The sequence below is a fragment of the Mus musculus genome, chromosome 13, assembly GCF_000001635.26.
Source record: "Mus musculus strain C57BL/6J chromosome 13, GRCm38.p6 C57BL/6J".
In the NCBI taxonomy this organism is placed as follows: Eukaryota; Metazoa; Chordata; class Mammalia; order Rodentia; family Muridae; genus Mus; species Mus musculus.
Window position 1 is genome coordinate 30,135,909 of NC_000079.6, and position 22,352 is coordinate 30,158,260.

The following is a 22,352-nucleotide window of genomic DNA, read 5'->3' on the forward strand; positions in this document are numbered from 1 at the left end:
AGAAGAGAGAGAGAAGAGAGAGAAGAGAGAAGAGAGAAAGAAGAGAGAAGAGAGAAGAGAGAAGAGAGAAGAGAGAAGAGAGAAAGAAGAGACAACCAGACAGGGAGCACCAGGAATTCAGAACACAATCAAAGACACAGGGAAGGAGGAGAAGGAGACGCGAAGGAGAATAATAATCTGGAGTGGAGTTTTATGTTTGTGCACACCTGTAATTTCAGTATTTGGGAGTTTAGGGAAAGTCTGGGCTACAGGAGACCCTGCCTCTAAACTGCAAATAAATAAATCTTTAAAATGTAAGCAAAATGAGCGGTGTTGGTTAGCTCTTAGGTCTCTTCTGGCTTCCGGAGTAGCAGCAGGAGCCGGGCCTGAAACTGGAGCACAGGACACCCCAGCTGCCTGGGAGGAGGGTGAGACGGCTTCGGAGGAACCCGGATCGGGCCCGCTGCGCGCCCGGGGAGGGCGGCGAACTGGGGAACAGACTGGGCGTCTCCCGGTCTCCTGCCCCGGGCCGGGCTCCCGGGGATCCGCGCCCATCTCTGCCCGGCTCCTCCTCCGGGGCGTCCCCGGCTGCTGGCCAATGGGCGGCGGGCGGTGCGGAGCGGGAAGCAGAACGTGGGGGCCCTGCCCTCCCAGGCGCGGGGTCCCGCAGCGCCAGGTCCGCGCCCTGGAGTCGGCGCCAGGTTCCCGCGAGGTCCTCAGGAGCCCTCAAGGTGGCCAGTGTGCAGCTCCCGGGCGACAGAGCACCCTGAAGATGCAGGATGGCAGCACGGCCGCCCGCCAGCCTCTCTTACCGTACCACCGGCTCCACCTGCCTGCACCCGCTCAGCCAGCTCCTGGGCATCCCGCTGGATCAGGTAACAGCGTCCCACCCGCTACCCAGACCCTCTGTCTGGGAACAGGATTGCGACCTGGATTCGCTCAGAGCCTAGTTTATGGCTATGAACCCTACACGTGCGAGAGCTTTTTCTTCCCTTTTTTTTCTTTTTTCTCTGAGTTGGCTGCTTTTTCTGCGTGAAAACTATACGTCCACCTAAGCTAGCAAGTTGGACTGAACTTTTAAGTTTTGCTCTGTGATCGAATTATTTAGTGGTGTGATCCATGAACCCAGCATTTCCCCCACCAGTGTAGATAAAAGTCTTTGTGATTTTTAAATTTAGGCGATCCTACTTTAAGAGTAAGTCTGATCCAGCTGGGTGTGGTGGATCACGCCTTTAATCCAGGTCTTCAGAGCCCGGGGCAGGGAAATTGCAGCGAGTTCCCGTCTTCTCTGTCTAGGATGCTGAGGAGAAGCCTCAACTCTCAAACAAAACCAAACAAAAAGTAAAAAGCCTGACTAACCAGATGCGTAGGTCTATAGTATAGTATATGGTGATGACTTTTTTATTCCGTTTGTTGAGACAGCATCTGGCCCTGACTGTCTTGGCACTCACTCTGAAGTTCAGGCTGGCATCGAAGTCTCTTATTTTGTCTAGGCTGGGCTAGAACTGGTGATCCTTTCGCCACAGTGTTGAGATGCTTCTCAGAGGGCCTTACTCAGTTCTCATCCATCCCTGCTGTGCGAAACTGATGAGTAGGGCGGGCCCTGGGAGGAAAAGGGCTGTGGGGACTTCTTTGGAACTGTTCAGGAGTTGCCTGCTACATTAGAGGTAAAACTGGCAACAGTAACCTGGTAGGAATTTTGCCAAAGACAGCTGGAGTGCAATTCAGTGGTAGAGTTTGTAGTATGCTGGAGGGTCTGTCCTGTCTTCTGGCCTCCGTACTGAGGTCAAGAAAAGTCTTCCTGAGGTGTATGTAGTCTTGCCTTATTTCCTTCGGTGCCTCAGGCTATGTCCCCTGTGTAGGATGTAATGGTTTGAATGGATTCAGGCAGGACAGGTTGGAGTAAGACCCACTGCTCTCCTTACTAATCTGTTTCCTTTGAGTTTCCCCAGTTTAGTTTCCCTTCCTTTGCTGGGTCTCGAGGTGCATGCTTGTATTTCCAGTGCCAGGGAAACAGGCAGGAAGATTGCTCCGAGTTAGAGACCTGCCTAGGCCACGGGGAGAGAGTACCAAGTCAGCCTGGGTTACCCAGTAAAACTCCCGACTCGAAAATGCAAAACAAAACAAAATGTTCCTGTCTTCTTAGAGCAGTTTCTGTCCTTCCTATCTTTCTTTCTTTTCATACTAGAGCTACCTGTACCTGCGCCTCTTCTGTTTGCATTCCTTTGACAATGAGGAAGTTGGCCCTGGCTGTTTGCATTACTCACAGGGTTCGCCCTCATCCTAACTCTTAGGTTCTGACTACTACTGCCTTCTCATCAGTTGCAAAACCTTGAGAATCAGGAACTTGGTAGAAGTATCAGATATTGAGTCAAGGTCAGAAGTCCAAGGGACCCTGGCAGGGGCAGGCACAAGAGCGAATTCTTTCATCCAGAAGCCGGATGAATTTGTTGCTGAATTTCCATAGGAGGAGTTCATTTTGCATTGACGTCTCTAATTACTACTAGAACCTATAGTAATTGCATTTTCTTTTGCATAATAATCTATTTTACAATAATATAGAATAGAGTGGGCTTTCCTCCCCTCCCCCCAGCCACCCCCCCCCCATCCCTGACCCAGACAGAAATACATGGATTGGTGAAGGGCAGTTGTGCGGGGAGGAGCTGTTGTCATTAAGCCTCTGGCTGCATCCACGTCCGTCCCCAAACTACAGGGTTTTTGTAAAAGTTACTCTGGTTTTTAGAAGAGACTTAGTACTTTACAGTGTGTATGTGTGTGTGTTGCCTGTTCATGTGTGGGTGTGTGTACATGAGTGTACGTGTCCACCAAGGTCAGAAGAGGGTCTTGGGTCCCCTGAAGCTGGAGTTCCAAGCATTTCTTTTAACCTCAGTGCCATCTATTCAGCCCCCAAAGGAATCCTGGTTTTAATTTATGAAAAAAGGAAAAAAGAGCACTCCAGACATGATAGATTTTACTTCATTCCATAAATGAACTCGGATTATCATGAGATGGATGAAAAATCATGAGGAACACTTGGTTTCTCTGAGATCCTGGGTCAGCCTGACCAACTGGGTCAGTTTGAGCAACTTGGTAAAAATGTTAATCATACGATACCCCAAATCACTTGCTTTCAGCCTGGGGAAAAATCCCAAGCCATCAATAGTGCGATTTGGGGGCAAACTGTGGCAGGAGGTTTGTCTTTGAAGCCCTTTCCCAGTGTCTTAAGATTTCATGTTCCTAACTGGAAAGGGGCTATCCCAAAAGCTGTTGCCTGTATGTGGGATAAGCTCTCTGGCTGGATTGCCTTGTCTGGCCTCAGTGGGAAAGGAGGTGCCCAGCTTCACAGAGACTTTAAGTGTCAGGGGGTGGGGAATATCCAGGAGGAAGCCCACTCAGAGGAGAAGGGGAGGGGGAGAGAGGAAGGATTGTGTGTGTGTGTGTGTGGGGGGTGATGACTGGGAGGGGGGACAGCGAGTGAGATGTAAAGAGAATATGTAAAACAAAGATTAAATATAAAAAGATTTCATGTTCTTGTTTGTAACTTCTAGGAAACTGCATTTCTGTGATTGCCCTCAGTGTCTGGGATTCTCCGCATGAGGAACTTTCTTACTGGGGTTGGAGAGATGGCTGAGCAGTTTTGCCCGTGCTTTCTGCTCTCCCAGAGAAACCGACTTTGGTTTCCTTCACCTGTGTCAGGCAGCTCACAAACCCCAGCTCCAGAGGATCTCATGCCCTCTTCTCCATGGTCACCACATGCAAGAGTCTGCACGCATCCACATACCTACGTTTACAGATGCACACACACACACAGACACACACACACACACACACACACACACACACACACACACACACACACATCAATCAAAAGAAAATCTTTTTAAAAAGTTTCTTATCTCAGTTTCAGGACTGTGCTCTGTGTTCTGGCTTGTGAGGGAAACTCTTCATTGCTGCTCACCAGTGTGCCTGTGTATCTATTCCTCTGGGCAGTGTGAAGTAGGAAGGCTATAGCTTCTTCCTTGGGGGACTTGGCTGATAAATGCAAAACTCTTATTTAAGGAGAGACACTGACATTCAAATGAAGTACAGGAATTGGGGGTGTCTCAGGGTGTCCAGAGTGTGCATATGTTTGCTGAAAACTGTATTGTGGGGTCCAGAGATGGCTCAGTGGGTGAAGTGAGTGCCATCCCAGTAACTCATCCAATGAGAGGAGAAAACCGAGTTCCACAAAATATCCTCTCATGCATGCACACTTACTTGTGTGCCATATAAATGAAGACAGTGTGAAAATGTATTTTTAAATGAGCCATTGTCTGTGTGAACACGGAACTATCTAGACACAGAGCTTCAGTGGCCCAGGAGATGATTCTGAGATTAAAGTAGCCAGGGTTTAGGGGTTGAACACAGGCCTGTGAACGAGGACTCTTGAGGATGGAGAGATGACTCAGTGGTTAAGAGTGTGTGCTACTCTAGCCAAGGACCTACCTGGCTTTGGTTCCAGCACCCACGCAGTGGCTCACAACCATCTTGTAACTCTAGTTGCTGGGGAATCTGACCTCTTCTGACCTCTGAGGGTACAGGGCATGCATGTGCTATACGTACGTACATGCAGGCAAACCACTCATACACATGAAAATAAATACTATTATTGTTGTTATTATTCTTTCCTAAGTGTATTCATGAAGGCCAGCCTTGGAGTCCTGGCACTAGGCTAATGGTGACACAGCAGAAAATTATTACACTGAGATCTGTGACTTTAGGTTTCCTGCAGCTTTCGGTCACCTGGTTGAAGTCCTTGGGTATGCCTGGAAAATCCAGCCTTCGGTTCTGTTCTTATCTAAGTCTTGCCCTATGTTAAAATCTTGGCTCACACTCCACAGCCATTGTTAAATCCATTAAATATTTATTTAATCCTGCTAGTACCAGGTACTTGGCTGCGTGGCGAAATAACATCAAGGTCCCCATCCCAGAAGGGTATCCACCAGTAGAGGAGAGGCCGCACGAGTAAACAGGCAATGTGGATTACAACGATTATAGTTGGCACCTCAGGGGAGCAGGAAGGGAAGCGCTCAGGGCACGTTTGACTCCTGTAAGATTTATTGTGTACAACCAAGGCGCTGGGCGATAGTTACCTTGTATCGTGACCTTGCTGAGTTTGTAGTCTTGATTTCAAAGTCTAGTTTTTTTTTTTTTTTAATGGGTTTAGATTTTGCCTCTCCAAAGGATTTTAGATGTCCACCAAGTGCCTGTTGTTCATAACAGTAGGTGCTAAGGCTGTCAGTTATTAAAGTCCCATGCAGAACACAGTATTTTGATTGCGTGATTTTTTTTTTGGTCCTGGAGACTAAATCCAGAACCTTAAAAACACTAGGGTCCAGTCTCCACCAAAGAGACATTCCCATCACAGGGATCTTGTATTGAAAGGGGACAGAGGTTGGTTGGCCTTTTGGAAGAAGGTGCCTCATTCTAACATGGCTATTATCTGCAGCCTCCAACCTGTGAGCTCTCCTCAGCTCAGGACGGGAGTGAACACCCATCAGGACACAGGACTTCCCACCCCCAGCTCCCTGCTCTCCATCCTTTTCCCTTCTCATTTTTCTGTGATTCAGTCTTTTTTTTTTTTTTTTTCAAAACCAGATCTCTTCCCAGTTAATATTCCTGTCACTGGTGGATGTCAAAAATGACAGGGTCACAGGAAGAAATTAGTCTAGGTAGGCCACAGACCACACCCCTCTGTTGTGTTCTGAGGGTTTCCAGAGCCATGGGAGGTGGTGATTCAAGCCTGAGTAAAATGATGCTAACCCTCAAAGCTCACTCTGGGTGAGGCAGGGATGCATTTCCTGGGTGCCACCTGGACTGACAGAGTCTTCTCCAGGCTTGTTAGCAATGACACATCTAAGCCAGGTGTGGCAGCTCACATCTGTAATTTTACCAGTTAGAGGCTAAGGCAGGAGAATTCTGAGACTCCTAAGTCCATCTGGTCTATAGAGAGAATCCGAGGGAAGACGTTGAAGGGTTCAAAGTATGAAAAGATTGTCATATCAACGATACAGGAGATCATTGCTGAAGGAGGCAAGGATGCAGGGTGGAGCAAGGGCTTTGAGGATGGGCAATGGTTTGGAGAGATCACTAAGGGGCTACTGTGACTGAATACCTGAAAAGAAGCAACTTGTGTGAGGAAGGACATGTGAAGGTGTGGTCCATTATGGTAGGAAGGGGAGGTAATGGGGGAGACTCAACGGAAACATGAGGTCCAGCCTATCAAGGCAGAGAAGGCAGATGGTGGGAGAGATTTAGAAGCATTAGGATTAGCAGAAGGATTAGCCCATCATGGTGGGGAAGGCGGGTGATGGAAGAGGCTGCGCAGAAGCCTTGGGTGCAGTCAAAGCAGGGAAGGCAGATGGTGGGAGAGACTCTGTGGAAGCAGGAGCTTGGGATAGTTTCTTCTTCATAGCCACAGGGATGGAGAAAACAGAGAACATGAAGCGATGCCCGACTGTCAACTTCAGGGCCTGCCTGCCACTCAGCATCCCATTTTCTCTAGTGACACTTCACCTCCCTCAGGTTTCAAACCAGTGTCACCTTCTGGGGACCAAGCAGCATTCTATCATAGGAGCCTGTGTGTGTGTGTGTATGGGAGACATTACACATCCAAATCACAGCAGGGGGATTAGACAAAGGGGCCAATTTAGTGAGCATTTATCAACTTGCTGGAAATTAAATTCTTAGTTGTTTACTATGCCTGTGTGTATACTTACATGTGTGCAGGTAGGGCCAATAGATGGTATAGGTGACAGAATACTCCTTTGCATTTTAAGCAGTGACCCTGGGGTTTTAACTTTCCTGTTGTGAACATGAGATGGTCTTTCTGTCTTGGCTTCAGCTTAACCTGTCTGGCCTAAGGACACTCTCAGCTCCACATGTTGAAGGTTTATGCCATTTGCATCTAGCCAACTGTTCTGAATACACCTACTCAATCAACTGATAGGCAGAACTAAATAACCAAAAGTCAGGGGCCGGGGAGACAGCCCATTTGGTAAAAGTGCTTGCTGTGCAGGCAGACATCAGGACCTGAGCTAGAGACCATGGACTCTTGTAAAAAGCTGTCACACTTGTAATTTTAGTGTTAGATGGAGAGTGGAAGGTCCCAGGGGCTCATTAGCTAGCTAGCTTAGCCCACTTGGCAAGCCCTGGGGCCTAGAAAGAGACCCATTTACAATAACCTAAGCATCCCCTAAAGAATAATACCCAGAGTTGACTCTTGGCCTCCTCATGCACGCCTGTACCTGTACACATGAGTATGATACCTGCACAACACACACACACACACACACACACACAATTCAGAGGCATTTCCCCTATTTTCAAACCAAGCTCAGGATTTGGGGGGTTTATCTTTAGTTCTTCAGGATGAAAGGAGAGGGGTAGGGTTTGAACCCAGCACTGTGTCTAAAGGCTCTGTTTCCCCACCACATGGTGTCCCAGACACACTGAGCCATTTTCTCACCACAGCGGATGGCTGATATTCCGTCCCTCCAATGTCTTCACAGCCTCTGTGGACACATTGCCCCCTCCCCACCCCACATGTTATTCCTAGTCTGTGCCTTCCTGTCTGCTACCTCCCCTCCCCCTGTCCTCCTGTCCCCCCACAGCTTGGAAGAGCTCTTTTTTTCCCCAGGTTTTTTTGTGACCGTTGTGATTATTATGTTTTAAAATTTATACAGATATCCGAGGGCTGCTCCGCTGGGCACAGCATCTTAGAATTTGAAAACAGCCAAGTTTGAATGAGAATACAGTCACCTGACTAGAAAAAGGAATAAAACAGAGCATATCATCCCGTATAAAAGGATGCATTCATGCTGAAGGTACATTTGGTTTTTTTTAAAAGAAAATTATGCCCGGTATGGTGTCACATGCCTTTAATCTCAGCATGAGGCAGAGGCAGAGGCAGAGGCAGAGGCAGAGGCAGAGGCAGAGGCAGAGGCAGAGGCAGAGGCAGAGGCAGAGGCAGAGGCAGAGGCAGAGGCAGAGGCAGAGGCAGAGGCAGAGGCAGAGGCAGAGGCAGAGGCAGAGGCAGAGGCAGAGGCAGAGGCAGAGGGGCAGAGAGAGACAGAGACAGAGAAGCAGAGAGAGAAGCAAAAGGCAGAGAAGCAGAGGATCTCTGAGTTTGAGGCCAACCTGGTTTACAAAATGAGCTCCAGGACAATCAGAGCTATGTAGAGAGACTTTCCCCTCAGTTGTCAAACAAACATACAAAGGGATGAATGAATGAACAACAAAAAAGTCCAAAACCAAAATAACGAACACAAAAATTATAATCTTGCCCCTGGTTTACATTTTATTGGCGTTCACAATAAATGGCGAAAACTATTGCAGCTGATTTCTTTCTTTCTTTTTTTTTTTTGTAGCTTATACAATATAATAGCAATAAGCACCAAGCCTTGTTTCCCTCGAAAGTTCCAACTTATAAAATAAAGTCAGGGTGTGTGTGTGTGTATGTGTGTGTGTGTGTGTGTGTGTGTGTGTGTGTGTGTGTGTGCTGGAAACTGAACCCATGGCTGAGCCACACCTCTAACCCCCCACTCTCCATTCTTCAGACACCTCCATTCTTATTATTGGGCCACTTCCCTCATGGCTTAGGCATGCATTTATTATTCAGTGCTTTCTGCCCTGCCCACCACGGATAAGCTTCCCGGCAAAGTTACGCACTGAGTACCCTAAGTGCTCGGTGTCCAGGTACATCTCGGCTTAGTGTGAGATGCAGAGAGGACCCTGAGCTGTGCCCTCCAGGCGGACCTGTTAATGCTTGTTAAGCTGCTCTCTTGGTGTGTCCATGGACTTAGTATATGTGCACTCCATCCCCTAGGCCTCAATGCGCCCAGGGCCAGAAGGAATGCTCTAGGAGAAGGCAAGAGAAAAGAAGAATTTGTGGGGGAGAACTGGACTAGGTGGGATAAGCAGAATATTCCAGAAAGACGCTGCCTCAGCACAGGCCTGGAGACTCAGGAAGAGTCACATTCACTGTGGGATGCGATCCCCATCATAGTGCAGAGTGTCAGCAACCTGAGTGTAAAAACCCGATTGTCTTTTATTAGTAGTTTAGGAGTCTGAGTTGTACAGAGGAGGTGGCTTTACAGGCAGAAAAAGCAAGGGAAGCAGAAACAAGAAACAAAAACCAGGCCCAGTATGTCAGAGGAAACTTTTCAGGGTCAGTGAGATAGAAGAACCCGCGGGTAAAGGCGCTTGCCACCAAGCCTGACTGTGTAAATACACACACACTCACACAGAGACACACACAGATACAGACACACACACATGCACACATACATACACTACACAAATGAAGACAACAAACAAACAAATAGCAAACTCAAAATTACTTTACATACAAGGTTAATAAAGGCAGGACTTCCTTGCCAAGTAGCTTAGATTTCCTGTGTTGGGAGGTCTGATTTGTGTGTGTGTGTGTGTGGTTTTTGTTGTTGTTGTTGTTTTTGTTTTCCTTGAAGAGGTTTCTTGTAGCACAGGGTGGTTGCTAGGAATTGAACCCAGGGCTTCATGCACACAAGTCAAATATTTCAATAACTGAGTACATTCCAACCCAAGGAGACCTACAGAAGCATTGCGTGCTGCAAGCCCTCCTTAAACAGACAAAACAGCCACTGTTATGCCTCGTGTGTGTGTGTGTGTGTGTGTGTGCCTGTGTGTGTATCTGTGTGTATGAGTGTGTGTGTGTCTCTGTGTGTGTGTGTGTCTGTGTGTGTGTGTATGTATATGTGTGTGTGTGTGTGTGTGTATGTGTCTGTGTGTGTGTTTCTGTGTGTGTGTGTGTCTCTGTGTGCATGTGTGTGTGTGTGTCTCCTCACACCTTGTCTGGTTTATAAGATGCTGGGTGTAAGAGCAGGAGCTAGTTTTCCACAAAGGCCTCCGTAAATATTTTAAGTAACATCAGTGAGAACGCGTGCTAGGCACCTTTGTATGCTTGCAACAAAGTAGGACCTAAATCTGTGTTTGTTGAATTGTGATGGAATTTTATTTACATTCTTGGTCTGGAATGAATGACTAAGTTGGGATAAATTTGGGAAGCAGGTTTTTTTTTTTTTTTTTTTTTTTTTTTTTTTTTTTGCCAAGAGCTTTAGGTCTGTGTATTATTTAAAGCCTGCATTTCATTCTAATTAGACCTATCTCTGGTTTCTGACCCCGTTACTGATAATTTAATTATGCTTAATTTTAACATCTTCTGTTCCTGATCTCATCGTGTGGATGATACTGTTCGTTTCTGTGCTGTTTCTGGGTAAGTTGTCTCTGATTTATGTTGTACAGTGTGTAATGTTTTTCTTCTCTAAGTTCAAATCACACCTAAAAAAAACCCAACTCTCAAATATTCTATGACATGGTCCTTGATTGAGCACTCTAAGAAAAATTGCAGGGAATAATTACATTCGAAGAGATACAATCTGGAGATGACTCTGGTGACAGCAACCTGTACACATTCAGAAAAGTGGTTATAGATTTTGGAGATCTCCTGTTTGAGCAAGTTAGGCCCCTGAGTTGATAAGATATAGGAAAACTTTCGTCAGTCTAATGGCCGTTTCTAGAAAATTTACCAGGTGCACAAGACTAGGTTTCGAGTAAAAATGTGTTTTATTGCAAGACAGCCAACCCCCCAGGCTGAACTTCCTTCCCACAGAAGACTAGAATCATTAACCCATTTCTAATGTGCTTTTTAGTTCTCTTAAAAAAAAATGTGAGCTTGGTGAATCATTGACCAACTTCCTTGTAATACCAGGGCTTGAGCTCTACTGTTTTAGCGCAACTTACGATTTCAGTGGTTAATCTTTTATGTTTTTGTGATCCTGTCTGACTTTAGGTATGGATTTGAAGTCCACAGTAGCGTTAACATAGCTTAAAATACTGAATTCAGATGTCTGGGCTGAGCTGCAGAGGACCTCCCATGGCGGTCACTACCATCTCCCACCTTCTAGAACAACACAGGAATCTGAGCTCAGGTTCTGGTCCAGTTTAGAAAAAGAGAGGGGGACAAAGGATGTGATGTGCATGCGCTCCGCTTGGTCCAGCCTCTGATTTCACACCAGGGGTTGAGGTTAACAATGCTCTCAGGCTTTTCTGTCTTTTTCCTTCTCTACTTGATCCTTCTCCATCATTTTGCAGTTCCAACCTGTGGCAGATGATTCAGCAGTATGAGTCAGCTGAGGTCCTCAGAGAGGGGCTGCGAAGAGGCCCTGGCCCCATTCAATGGTCTCTTGTCCCGGTCAAAACTCCTTTGTTCCTAAGACTTTTTATTTATTTTTTATTAAAAAGTATTAGGTTATTAAAATTATTTTTTTTTTATTTTACTGAAGCCAATGGGAATCTACTATGTATCTTTCTCATGTATTAAATGCTTTATCACCAATTTTGTTGTTGCTGCTGCTGAATTTAAAAAATTCACCTTTTAGTAAGGCATGGTTGCTCTTGAGTATTATCCCAGCACTCTAGAGGCTGAGGCTGCAGGATCGCTAAGAGTCTGATACCAAGCCTGGGTTACATAGTTGAGTTCCAGGCCAGCCTTGGTATAGAGTGAGACAGCATCTTGGAGAGAAAAAAAAAATAGTAATTAAACAAACCCTTAGCCTTTACACTGGTAGCATATACTCTTGGTATTAAATGCATGGGTAGACAGAGAAGAATGGATAATGGAGGCCAGTCTTTCTACTGGCTCTTCTCCTAGACGGCTCTTTCTCCTGCATCTTCTTCTAGGGGTTGACTGTGTCTACTTGTACCCAGGATGGTCTCTTTTGTCTGCTTTCTGCCCACGTGACCGTGCCCACGTGACCGCGCCCACGTGATGGCCTACCTTTCTTCAGTTTGCTTTTTCTCTCTACTTCTATTTTGTGCTCCTCCATTCTTACCTTGTTTCTTAGAAGCTGCTTCATATCAGCACGAGGAGCTTTGAAGATATCTGACCTCCTTCCTGCCCTTTCTGTTCCATTTCAGGAACAGCCGTGGCCTTTTGTACATATACTTATTGACCTGCTCTTGTTTGGGGCGTAAGAGGGCTGGGTCAAGGTCTCTTAGCACCTAACCCAGGAATATGAAGAGTTCCCGATCACCCCTTCATGCGGGAGCTATGAGAGGAGAGGTTGTTTTCATTTTCCCCTCAGCTAGATGGGAGCAGCGAGACATCTGTGTAAGAACTTCTGTGTGTTGGACTGAAAACTGCTCTGCCTATAGCTAGCCTACTGACCACCGTACTTGCTTAGAATTCTTGATCATCCACGAGAAATCATACTTTTGCAATTATTATATGATGAAGTACATCATTCTCAGAGGCATTGTAGTACCAGGTGGATGCATGGGGTAGACAGAGAAGAGTCTTTCTGTTTCAAAAAAAAATCCATTGACTATATTATTGTCGGATAAAGGACACACCAGATATTAAGCTGGTAAGAACACATGCTACACTTGATTCTAGCCAAAAGAGGAGAAGCTGTGGAAACTAGGCTCTCTCAGACCCACTTAGCTGTGTGATTCCAGTGCCTTTGATGGTATTGAGGATGGGTGGGCTGGCTTTAGGTTAAAGGAGGACCTATTAGAGTCAGGACCACACACTAAGAACCTTCATTTTTGTTTCTACTTTCCAGTGGTCTTGGCTTAAAGGTTGTAGCAGTCTCTTCGACAGTTTTTATTATTTTTCCACATAATGAAAGGGGTTCATTTTGGTGTGTGTTGACCAGAATGGATTGACCTTTGTGATTCTAGAATCTTCTCCCTGTTAAAGGTAGAGTGTCTTGGGAATTTGCATTCTACTCTGGGAAGAGTTCATGCAAAGAGAACAGCTGTTCACTCTTGTTTGTCAAGGATGAGATTTTTAGCCTCTCTCTCCATTCGAAAGGAACACTGGCCTGGTCTCCCAACAGTAACTGTCAATTTACCTATAGGTTATTTAACAAGAGGGAAACAAACAGATGTGGTAGATTGTGTAGCGAAAGTAAAATTACTTTTTTTCTTAAATTAACCTTACTTAGCTGCTCTTCCTTTCAGTCTTGTGAACATTTTGCAGAGTCTACCTTTTTATTTTTTATCAGAGTCTCATGTATTCTAAGCAGACCTCAAACTCTATATGTGTGGGGAAGATAGCTTTGAACTTCTGATCTTCCTGTCTCCACCTCTACAGTTCTGAGATTACAGGCATGCAACACCACACTTGCTTTATGAGACGTTGGGGCTCAAAATCAGAGCCTTGTGTGTGGTAGGCAAGCACTCTGGCAACCAAGCAAGCTATGCCCCTAGTCCATATTCTCCGTTTTATGGCTAATTTTCTACTTTACAAAACATAATTTGCTGTATGTGTCATCTTTCTACTTAAGCGTGTAGAGTGTTTTAAGGGATGTCGCTGTTTGACTGTTGGCTTTTGTTGTCGTAGTTTATAGGATAATGAGGTTGTAAATGAAAAACAGTCATTTCATCAAGGTGGGGCCCTGACTCATGATGGTGAGTAATGAATTATGATTATGTGACTTAGTTTGATGAAATTGTAGGGAAAATTTGAAAGAAAGCAGTGGGTGATAAGGCAATTTAGAGATAAACTACTTATGGCTTTATCAGAGCGGCAAAGCTGCATTCTTTGTACGTGGTGACCTTCAAACACCTTTAGAGTAGTGTGTGTCTAGGTTTGGTTCCATAGGGAAGTTTCTAGAAGAGTGGAAAGTGTTAGGAAAGAGCAAGGGAAATCGCTCTAAGAAAATCAGGCTGGCCAAAGGCTGAAGGAAGTGAACCGAAGTGAGGAGATGGGCTGACCAAGTAGGATGAAAAGCTGTATGATCAGGAAGACCTCAGGAAGGTCAGGCTCAGGAAGACCTCAGCATGCCACTTAGGCAGCCGGGTAGGGTAGGCTACCATCAGTGTAGCAGGGTGTGGTATTAGTGGGGTAGGGTGTGGCATCTGTGGGGTAGGTGTGGTATCAGTGGGATAGGATGGGATGTCATTAGTGGGGTAGGGAAGGTGGAATATCAGTGAGACTCATTTCCTGAAGAGGACCTTGAACATAGAGGGCAGCTTCTTTGTTCCATTAACTTCTAAGGAGCTCTCTACAACTCCTGAGAAAATTCTATCATCGTTACGGTATTTATAAAAATTAAAACCACCAACATTATGATGTAACTATTAAATAACCCCAGAGGTTTTTGATATTTACTGATTTCTCTATTGTCCTCCCTGTGCTAGTATTTCATAATTCATGTTTCACCTATTTTATATATTTTAAATGTACTTAAAGGTTGCCCAACGATTGTCGCAACCTAATTCTTGAATGGTCCATTCTGTCTGAACAGAAGCCCCGTCTCATTAGCAAGTTTCTCATCCTGGCACATCCGGCCTCTGCCTTTCCTCTCCCGCTAGCCCAGGCAACCCTGGTCTTCATGCCCACATAACTGCCTGCTGTGGACATTACCTCTGAATGGACTTCTGCTGTGCATGATTCTGTGTGACTGGCACCTCACACCCAGGGTCTTTGGTGATTTTTGGCTGGGTCATTACGCTCTGTTTGAGTTCTTCCATGGGAATGCTTTGAGACAGGGGCTTACAGGGCACACCTTTGACATAATTTGGCTTTACTCTTGCCAGGTACTCAGGGAATTTCTCAGAACTGTCTCATTTAAGCAGCATTTCCTACGTGTGACGTGAACTGTCATCCTCAGGGGAGACTGCATTGTTGTCTCAGCCCAGAACCAAGGCCTGTCTGTGCGACATGTGGAAGCTGGTTCTCTTCTACCGTGAGGGTCCTGGAGATCGAGATCAGGTCATCTGGGCTTGGTGGCAAGTGTCTTTACCCACTGAGCCATCTCACTGGCCCTAAGAATCTCATTTTTACTAGATCAGGTGTACATGGAACTGACCAATCTGTTGCTGTACACCCATGCTTAACAATGTAAATACAGAAAGTTACAAAGAAAAAATACAGCTATTTGAAGATTCAAAGGTTAACACACATACTGAGAGTTCTTTAGTTTGTCAGCTGAGTGGTCTATAAGAATAAAACTTCCATCAGCAGCGAGTGTTCCTGAGGTTCGATCATCTTTCTAATGCCCTTCCTCATCACGAGGAACTGGAGTCTTTGGAGAAGCACGTGTAGGGCTCAACTGTGAAATCTGTAAGATGAACCTGGAGTTTTGTCTTTTCTGCTTTTTTTTTGTAGTTCCAGAAAGTATAGAAGTACCCTAAATAAAAACCAATTAATTAATTAATTAATTAATAAAATTCATACACGACAGTGGAAAGTCAGATAATCTCAGAAGCTGGTTGAAAAATGGGGAATCCTGGAGCAAAGTGTAACTAATCAAGAAAGAAATCTAAGGCCGGGGAGGATATATTAAAGAAGATTACAACATAGTCTACTTAGAGATGATATGCATTCTTCAATATAACTTACAGTGTAAAGTCGCCGTTCTGTAAGTTCACACCAGGAAGTGAGGCTGCCTAGATACATGGCTGCCTAGATAAATAAGCGGAGGGAAGCTGAGGAGTACGGTCCTCTCAGAAGAGATGTAGAGGTATAGATTACCATGTATTTTACACAGAACATCTAGAACCTTCTATAGAATACTAGTTTATTTGTACTCTTCCCCCATTACCGCTTTCAATAGCATCGTGTGGGAACAGGCCGGGTTAAATAACCTTACAGTGGAGCCAGGTCGGCGTCACCTCTGCAAGAGAGGTGGCTTTGCCCACAGCAGGTCACCCTGAAAGTGTGCAGGTGGCATTAACTGCTCTGACCTTCCTTGCAGAAACCCATAGCCTGTGTGATTATGAACAGAGTATCAGACAGATACTAAGTTTGAGTTCCTAGTGGCATTTTTTTGGAGGGGGGAAAGAGTCTCATGTCACTGTGGCTGACCTCAGACTCCTGCACAGCTGGGGCTGTTAGCCCCAGATCCTCCTGCCTCCAGCTGCTAAGTGCTGGGATTCCAGAGGTGCACAATCACACCAAATGGGTTGAGAGTTTCTGTAAAGATTTTCCAAAGCTTTCTGGGGGCAAACAATTAATGTGTTGTTTATTTCAAAGTGGGAGGAGGGTTTTGATATTCATACTGTGTGTTAAATGTGAGGTGACAGATATGCTAAAGTTATTCACATTTGATTGTCATGTAGAGGGTACCTATGTGGGAGAATCCTGCTGTATACTATGTGTCTGTATACTCATTGTCTGTAAGTTCAGACTAAAACCCAAGAGCACTGTTTAACCTGAATTAATTCCTTGGCTTTTTGAAAATGGTCAGGTAAGGGGTTAATTTTAGGGGAGGTGGTAAAGCACAGGTTGAAATTGACTGTTGGGCCAATTCTCTGCAAATAAAAAAATGTTTCAGGATGAAGAAGTTAAACAAGCTTTACCTTGGGAAAGGGACAGAGACCATGGAATATTCCAGCACTGTGCAGAGTGCACTCCCAGCTCTGGACTTTCAAGATCTGAGCAAAGTGAGCCTGTGGTGTGTAGTGTGCTTGTGCTAAAGTTAGCACATGGGGTTGTGTGCTGTGTACATGCACCAAACTTAGCATCCAGGGCTGTGTGTAGTGTACATGCAATACACATCAGGCAGTGTGTAGTGTTTTAAAGTTACCCTGCAGGGTGGTGTGTAGTGTGTATGTAATAAACCTAACACAGGTGAAGAAAACTGTCAGAGTCATCAAAATCAAGGGAACTCGGGTAGTGTTGCAGCAGAGGAGGCCAAAATGACAAGGAAATGTAATGTAGCATTCTGGAATCCTGAAGCAGAGAAGAAACATCGGGAAAAGTCAGGAATCTGACTGAATGAAGCGTGGATCTTAGTTACTAGTGCCAAAGGCTCAGTTATAACAATGTAAGGAGAACAATAGGCTTTTTCTCCTGTTTGTTCTTTTAAAGTCCTTTGGTGCTTTGTTTCCTTAAAACTCCCTCCCTCTCCCTCTCTCTCTCCCTCCCTCATTCCCTCCATCCTTCCCCTCTCTCTCTTACTCTCTCCTTTTCCATCATCTACCATCTATCTACTTACCTATTATCTACCTACCTACTTGCCTACCTGCTATCTACCAATCTACCTTTCTGTCATCTATCATGTATCTATAATCTCTTATGTTTGTAATTTAATAATCTACCAGTCTTCCCTCTACCTCCCTAAGTATCTACTTATTTTTGGTTTTATTTTCAATTGTAGAGTGAGTCAGCCTCTCATTCCATACAATTGAATAAGGATTCCTATGATCTGGGAAAAGCATCTTGGGTTGTTGGGCCCAGCTCTCGAACCATGCAGAAACAAAACCAGAACCATGAGTGGTCATTTTAGCCCCTTCTCCTGTGAGGCAGGGCCTATGAGAGGATGTTTGTCTGTTTGCTGTTGCTTTGTCAAATTATCTGAGACTGGATCTTGACTTCAGAGGATTCAAGTTCCCTGGTCTTATTGCTTTGCAGGTATGGTGTAATAGTAACCTCACTGGGCATATGACAGAGGAGACCACTTATGGTGGCCAGGAAGCAGAGAGACAGGAAATGTCCTAGGACTCCATATCCACTTCAAGGGTGTACCTCCAATGATTTAACTTCCCTTCACTAGGCTCTGCCTCTTGAGACAAAACCATCTTCCCATAATGCTATAGGCTGTGGACTAGGTCTTTCACACATTTAAGATGGAAACCGTAGAAGATAAAATACTAGGGAAATAGCTAATTAATTGGCATCAGGTGTGTATGTGTGTGTGTGTGCACACGTGTGAGCGTGTGTGCTCGTGTGTAAGGATAATGGCAGAGAGAATTTCATTATGATGCATCTTGACACTGATGGAGGAGCACAGTGATAGAGACCTTGAAGGGGTGACTTTATTTTCAGCCTGTTCTATTTGGATCCAATGCAGGAGTCTAATCAAGAACAATGATCCCTGTTAACTTTCACCTAGTTGTAACTATGAGTCAAAACAGTTCTTTGGCTGTAGTAAGTACAGTCAACTAGTGGGAGATGTTGATAGGGTGAGCGTGGGCACATTTCTTGCTCTTCCGAGACTTGCATAAAGCCCATGCTGATGCCTTTTAACTATAAAACTATAACCTAGAATTCTTAGTTTTATTCTGCCAATCAACTTCATATATACTATATTGGTAGAAATTGAATTAGGACCAGTACTTTTGTGGGCCTTCTCTTTCTCGTCTCTCTTTTCTCTCCCCTTCCTCCCTCCCTCCCCTTCTTCCTTCTTTATTCCCTTTCTCATTCCATCCACCTCTGTTTCTCTTCCCCTTCTCCCTTTTGCAATTTTCCTTGTGCTGGGGATAGAACTCGGGGCCTACACTGGGCAGTGCTCTTCAACTGAGCTATGTTCCCAGCCTCCACAGGATTTTCCAGTTAAAAGACTGGAACATCAATCTACAATTGCATCAGTATGTAATTGTGCTTGGTTTTACTTTCATCTTACAGTTGGCTTTATTAAAATCTTTGCCTACATCTTAAGTCATTTCTGTGATGATGAAAGAACTTTAGCTTGTCTTAAATCTTCAGGTTCCTGGTTGGGTAATCTTTGAGAATGAACAATTCTTAACTTCTCTTTCTCTAACCCTCAACCACAGAGGCCCGCCCACACAACCCGTCATGCGTTTGGCACAGCTCACAAGTTCTCCTTAGATTTTGACCTTGGTAATGATCATAGAAAGTTGCCGCCATCTCCTCTCCATTCACTCTCCTCATTATAGGAACTTTTAAGTGCATGTTGTTCAAACAACAGGAGGCTGTAATATACTTGTAAGGAATGTAGGTATCTGCCTTGAGATAATTAAAGCCCTCTTAAGCACCATTAGGCCAGTCAGGTGATTTTGGCAAGTGTTCCAATCCTTGTAGGACAAAGTTGCTAAGACAGCCAAGAGTTTCAGTACAGCCACTGACACTCTGGCTGTCTCTTAACCGACACTGACATGTTGCTAGTGTTTGAGAGACTAGCAATGTGAGAGGTTGAGAGGTTACAACATTCTAATTGGCTTGAGCTCCCTCCTGTATAGACTTGCATCTGAGCCCCTAACTCCTGCTCTGGGGTTCAGGGACCCACCTGTCTGTAAGGCTTTAATAAATGCTACTTGTGTGATCCTGGATTTGAGTGCTGCTTTTGATTGCCACTTTCTTTGGTCTCCTAGGACCTTCTGAGAGTCCCATGTGAGTGCAGGTGCCTGTGGAGACCAAAGACATCAGATTCTTTGAGCTGGAGTTATGGGTAACTATGAGCTGCTGATAAGCACACAGAAAGCAGACTCAGGTCCTCTCTAAAGGGCGGTATGCTCTTCCCTGCTGAGCCATCTCTCAAGCTCTGGGAGGAGGCTCAGCTTCTGGCAGAGGCTGATGTACACTGGGACTCTATTTTTCTAATGCAAGGGGTTTGGAGTGGCAAGTTGAAGGAATGAAAACACACAAAACTTCAGAGCCTGGTTGGGTGACAGATTTTTGTGTTTTCTGTTGAGATCTGTTTGTGACCTCACCTTGCTCAGTGATGGCAGTTATAGCAAGAATTGGTTTATGGAGAGTTCCTTCTAGGCTTACAGCAGATATTTATTAGTGCAAGCCAGTTACACTTTTGGGGCCTCATCTCTGTAATGTGAGCATATGATTCAGACGGTATGGCCAGCTCTTGGGAAAGCTTTAGTTAGTAAATGTTTGGTTAACACATATTATCTGCTCCTCGGTTTTGAAACTCAGATAAAAAGTCTTCCTTGTTAAAACACAGAGGCAAAGAGTTATCTCTCAAGAATTGTCTTAGGGTTGTTTTGGTGCTTCTGGGGTCAGAACCCAGGGCTCTGTGCATGCTGGGTAAATGCTCTACCACTGAGCTACACCTACAACCCTAGGTGCTTTCTTCTCAGTGGTCTAAGATGGACAACTCCATCATACCATCTTAGATTTACCAAGCCTGTCCTTGGAGCTTCCTTAGTCAATGTCTGGGATGCAGGGACAGGGAGGCAGTGTGAGAGGTATTTGGGTAGTTTCTAGAAGAGAAACTCAAGGTAGGATTCATGACAGGATAAAGGGATATAAGGTCCTTTAAGGCAGGGAAAAAGGAGGTGGGGTGGGAATCAGGAGAAGGCACAAGGAGAGATATATGAATGACAGATTGCAAGGAAGAAGGTTTGATTGTAGTGAAGTTGGAGAATGGAGTTATGATCAGAATTCAAGGAAGTTTGATGTATCCAGGAAGTGACAAAGCCTTTCAAAGGCGTGGCTCTTGTAAGATAAAGCCTGTGAGTTTTTTAAAAAATCTCTGAGATGCTGAGGTGATGAGCCTGATGGGTTCTTACCACCCAAGGGGCTCTGCCTGTGCAAACTCCTTCCCTTGTCTTCTGAAACAGGCGTCGAGCTAAAGAACCACCAGGTTTACTTTTCTTTCAGCCACCTGCGTACATAAAGAGATGTAATTTCTGTTTCTTATAGAGAAAAAAGATGAACTGATTTTTGTCTTTTTTAGCAAGGGTCTCATGGGTTAGTCTCCAGCAGCCTGGAATGCTTATATGACTTGGGCTGACCTTGATCCCAAAGCTTTTGTGTCTCAGCCTGCCCGTTTCTGGGATTTCAGGGATGGGCTACCATGCCATGGCCTGGAAATGTTTACTTCCTGAAGAAGTCTGGCCTGAGGTATCCTTATTCGTTGCATTACACAGGGGTCTATTGCCCACACTGCCTTCAGCTTCTGGTTATATTGCTAACAGAGCTGTGAGTAAGACTTTCAAATTGAGACTTCCTTTATTACCATATTATGTCTTTGAAGCCACAGTGCATCTTTATGTGGTAAGAAATAACATTCCCCCCAAAAGCCCCATTGGCTATGTGACTTGTATTGTTTCCATGGCTGGCCAGCAGTGCAGTCTGAATTTTGACCCCCCCCCCATTCTTTAAAAAAAAAACTATTTATTTATTTATTTACTTATTTATTATATGTAAGTACACTGTAGTTGTCTTCAGACATCCCAGAAGAGGGCATCATATCTCATTATGGATGGTTGTGAGCCACCATGTGATTGCTGGAATTTGAACTCAGGACCTTTGGAAGAGCAGCTAGTGCTCTTAACTGCTGAACCACCTCTCCAGCCCCTAATTTTCCTTTCTTACTTATTCATTGATGTTTATGCTTCAAAGCAGGGATGACTTGAGAATATTTGGGTAATCGTGGGAACACATCATATCCTCCGAGACGTGGTCACTGGCAGGTCAGGTTTGTGCAATGACCAGGGGACTTGTTCTCCACCATTGTCCCTTGCATGTGATACAGTAGCTGGGCAGGTGGGTCACACACAGTGTTTTGCTCTGTGCAAGTCAAGTCGTGTCCCTCTGTAGGTGGTTATGGTTTGGAAGGACACTAGTTCACTGAGATGTGGCTGAGGGAACAGGGAAGCATTCAACCTTGAACAGGTGTCTGATCTTTGAGCAGGCACTGCCAGTGCAATGGAGGATTCCCCAAGAGAGAAGGCATCCCAGAGGCCATTTAGCAAGGGAATGAGTGTTGCAGGCCCACAGGAGGAGGGGGAATGTTAAAATTTCCTAAGAAGAAAGCTGGGGTTAGTGAAGAATGAAGTTTTGTGAGCATAGCTAATTGCTGAGTTCAGGAGGGGCTGCGGTGTGAGGAAGTGACCATACCTATCGTGGACTGATCACAGGTAAGTTTGATAGCTTCAAAGAAGGGAGGTGAAGATGACAGGAAGGGCAAGAGAGCTTTGCTTAATGTTTTTTAAAGAGAGAAAGGAGTTGGCTGTATTGGAAGACAGATGTGAAGAAACCATAAAACCTGAGAAGCTGTAAGAGACAAAGTGACGTTGAAATGAAGAAGGATGGGTTTGGAGTTTGGTGGACTGAACTCACTGGGAGGGGAGTGGGGTTGGTGGTGAGTTAGAGTCACTTCCGGGTACTTAACAGAAGAGCACTGATGTGTTTATTATTATTTTTTTTCATTAAGAGAGAGCCAAATAGATGGAAATAGTCAGATAGAGGGAGGGGTCCAAAGCCAGAAGGGGCGTGTGTCTCTCAGGGACTGAATGTTTCCACGCTGTGATGTCCAGTCATTGATGCTTCTCATCACCATGGTCACCCCAGGCCTACTCACACTGCTGTCAGCTTCCCATCTTTCTGATGATCTTAGAAGCTTCCTGGGGTGCACTGAGAGGCAGTAAGAGGACCAGGATTTTCCAGGTCTCAGACAAAGCCTGAGCTTTGGACAAAGGGGTTATTTGAGCTTTTACCCCTGTGGGGGTTTGGTCTACATTTTTACTCCCTTGGAAATTTCCTGTCTGCTACAGTAATCAGACAGCTTACTGTTCTCAAGGCTGAGTGGTCTCTGAGTTGTAGGTCTGTGTTTGGTTCTCTTTGTGGTCCTTAGCTTACGGTT

General features: G+C 45.1%; 1 protein-coding gene and 1 non-coding gene across 3 annotated transcripts in view; one reads left to right on the forward strand and one right to left on the reverse strand.

Moving 5' to 3' along the window:
* The first annotated feature begins 542 nt into the window (after positions 1-542).
* Positions 543-22,352, forward strand: part of Mboat1 (membrane bound O-acyltransferase domain containing 1) — a 110,244-nt gene continuing 88,434 nt past the window's right edge. Inside the window, exon 1 of one of the 2 annotated variants that reach the window (XM_011244305.3) lies at positions 543-854. In XM_011244305.3, the coding sequence (XP_011242607.1) occupies positions 759-854 (96 nt within the window). In that variant the 5' untranslated portion in view covers positions 543-758. The remainder of the gene's footprint in view (positions 855-22,352) is intronic. The other variant, NM_153546.4, reaches the window with a different exon arrangement.
* Positions 12,290-12,473, reverse strand: Gm23206. The gene has a single exon (XR_003950759.1). It is a non-coding gene; the product is annotated as a U2 spliceosomal RNA (small nuclear RNA).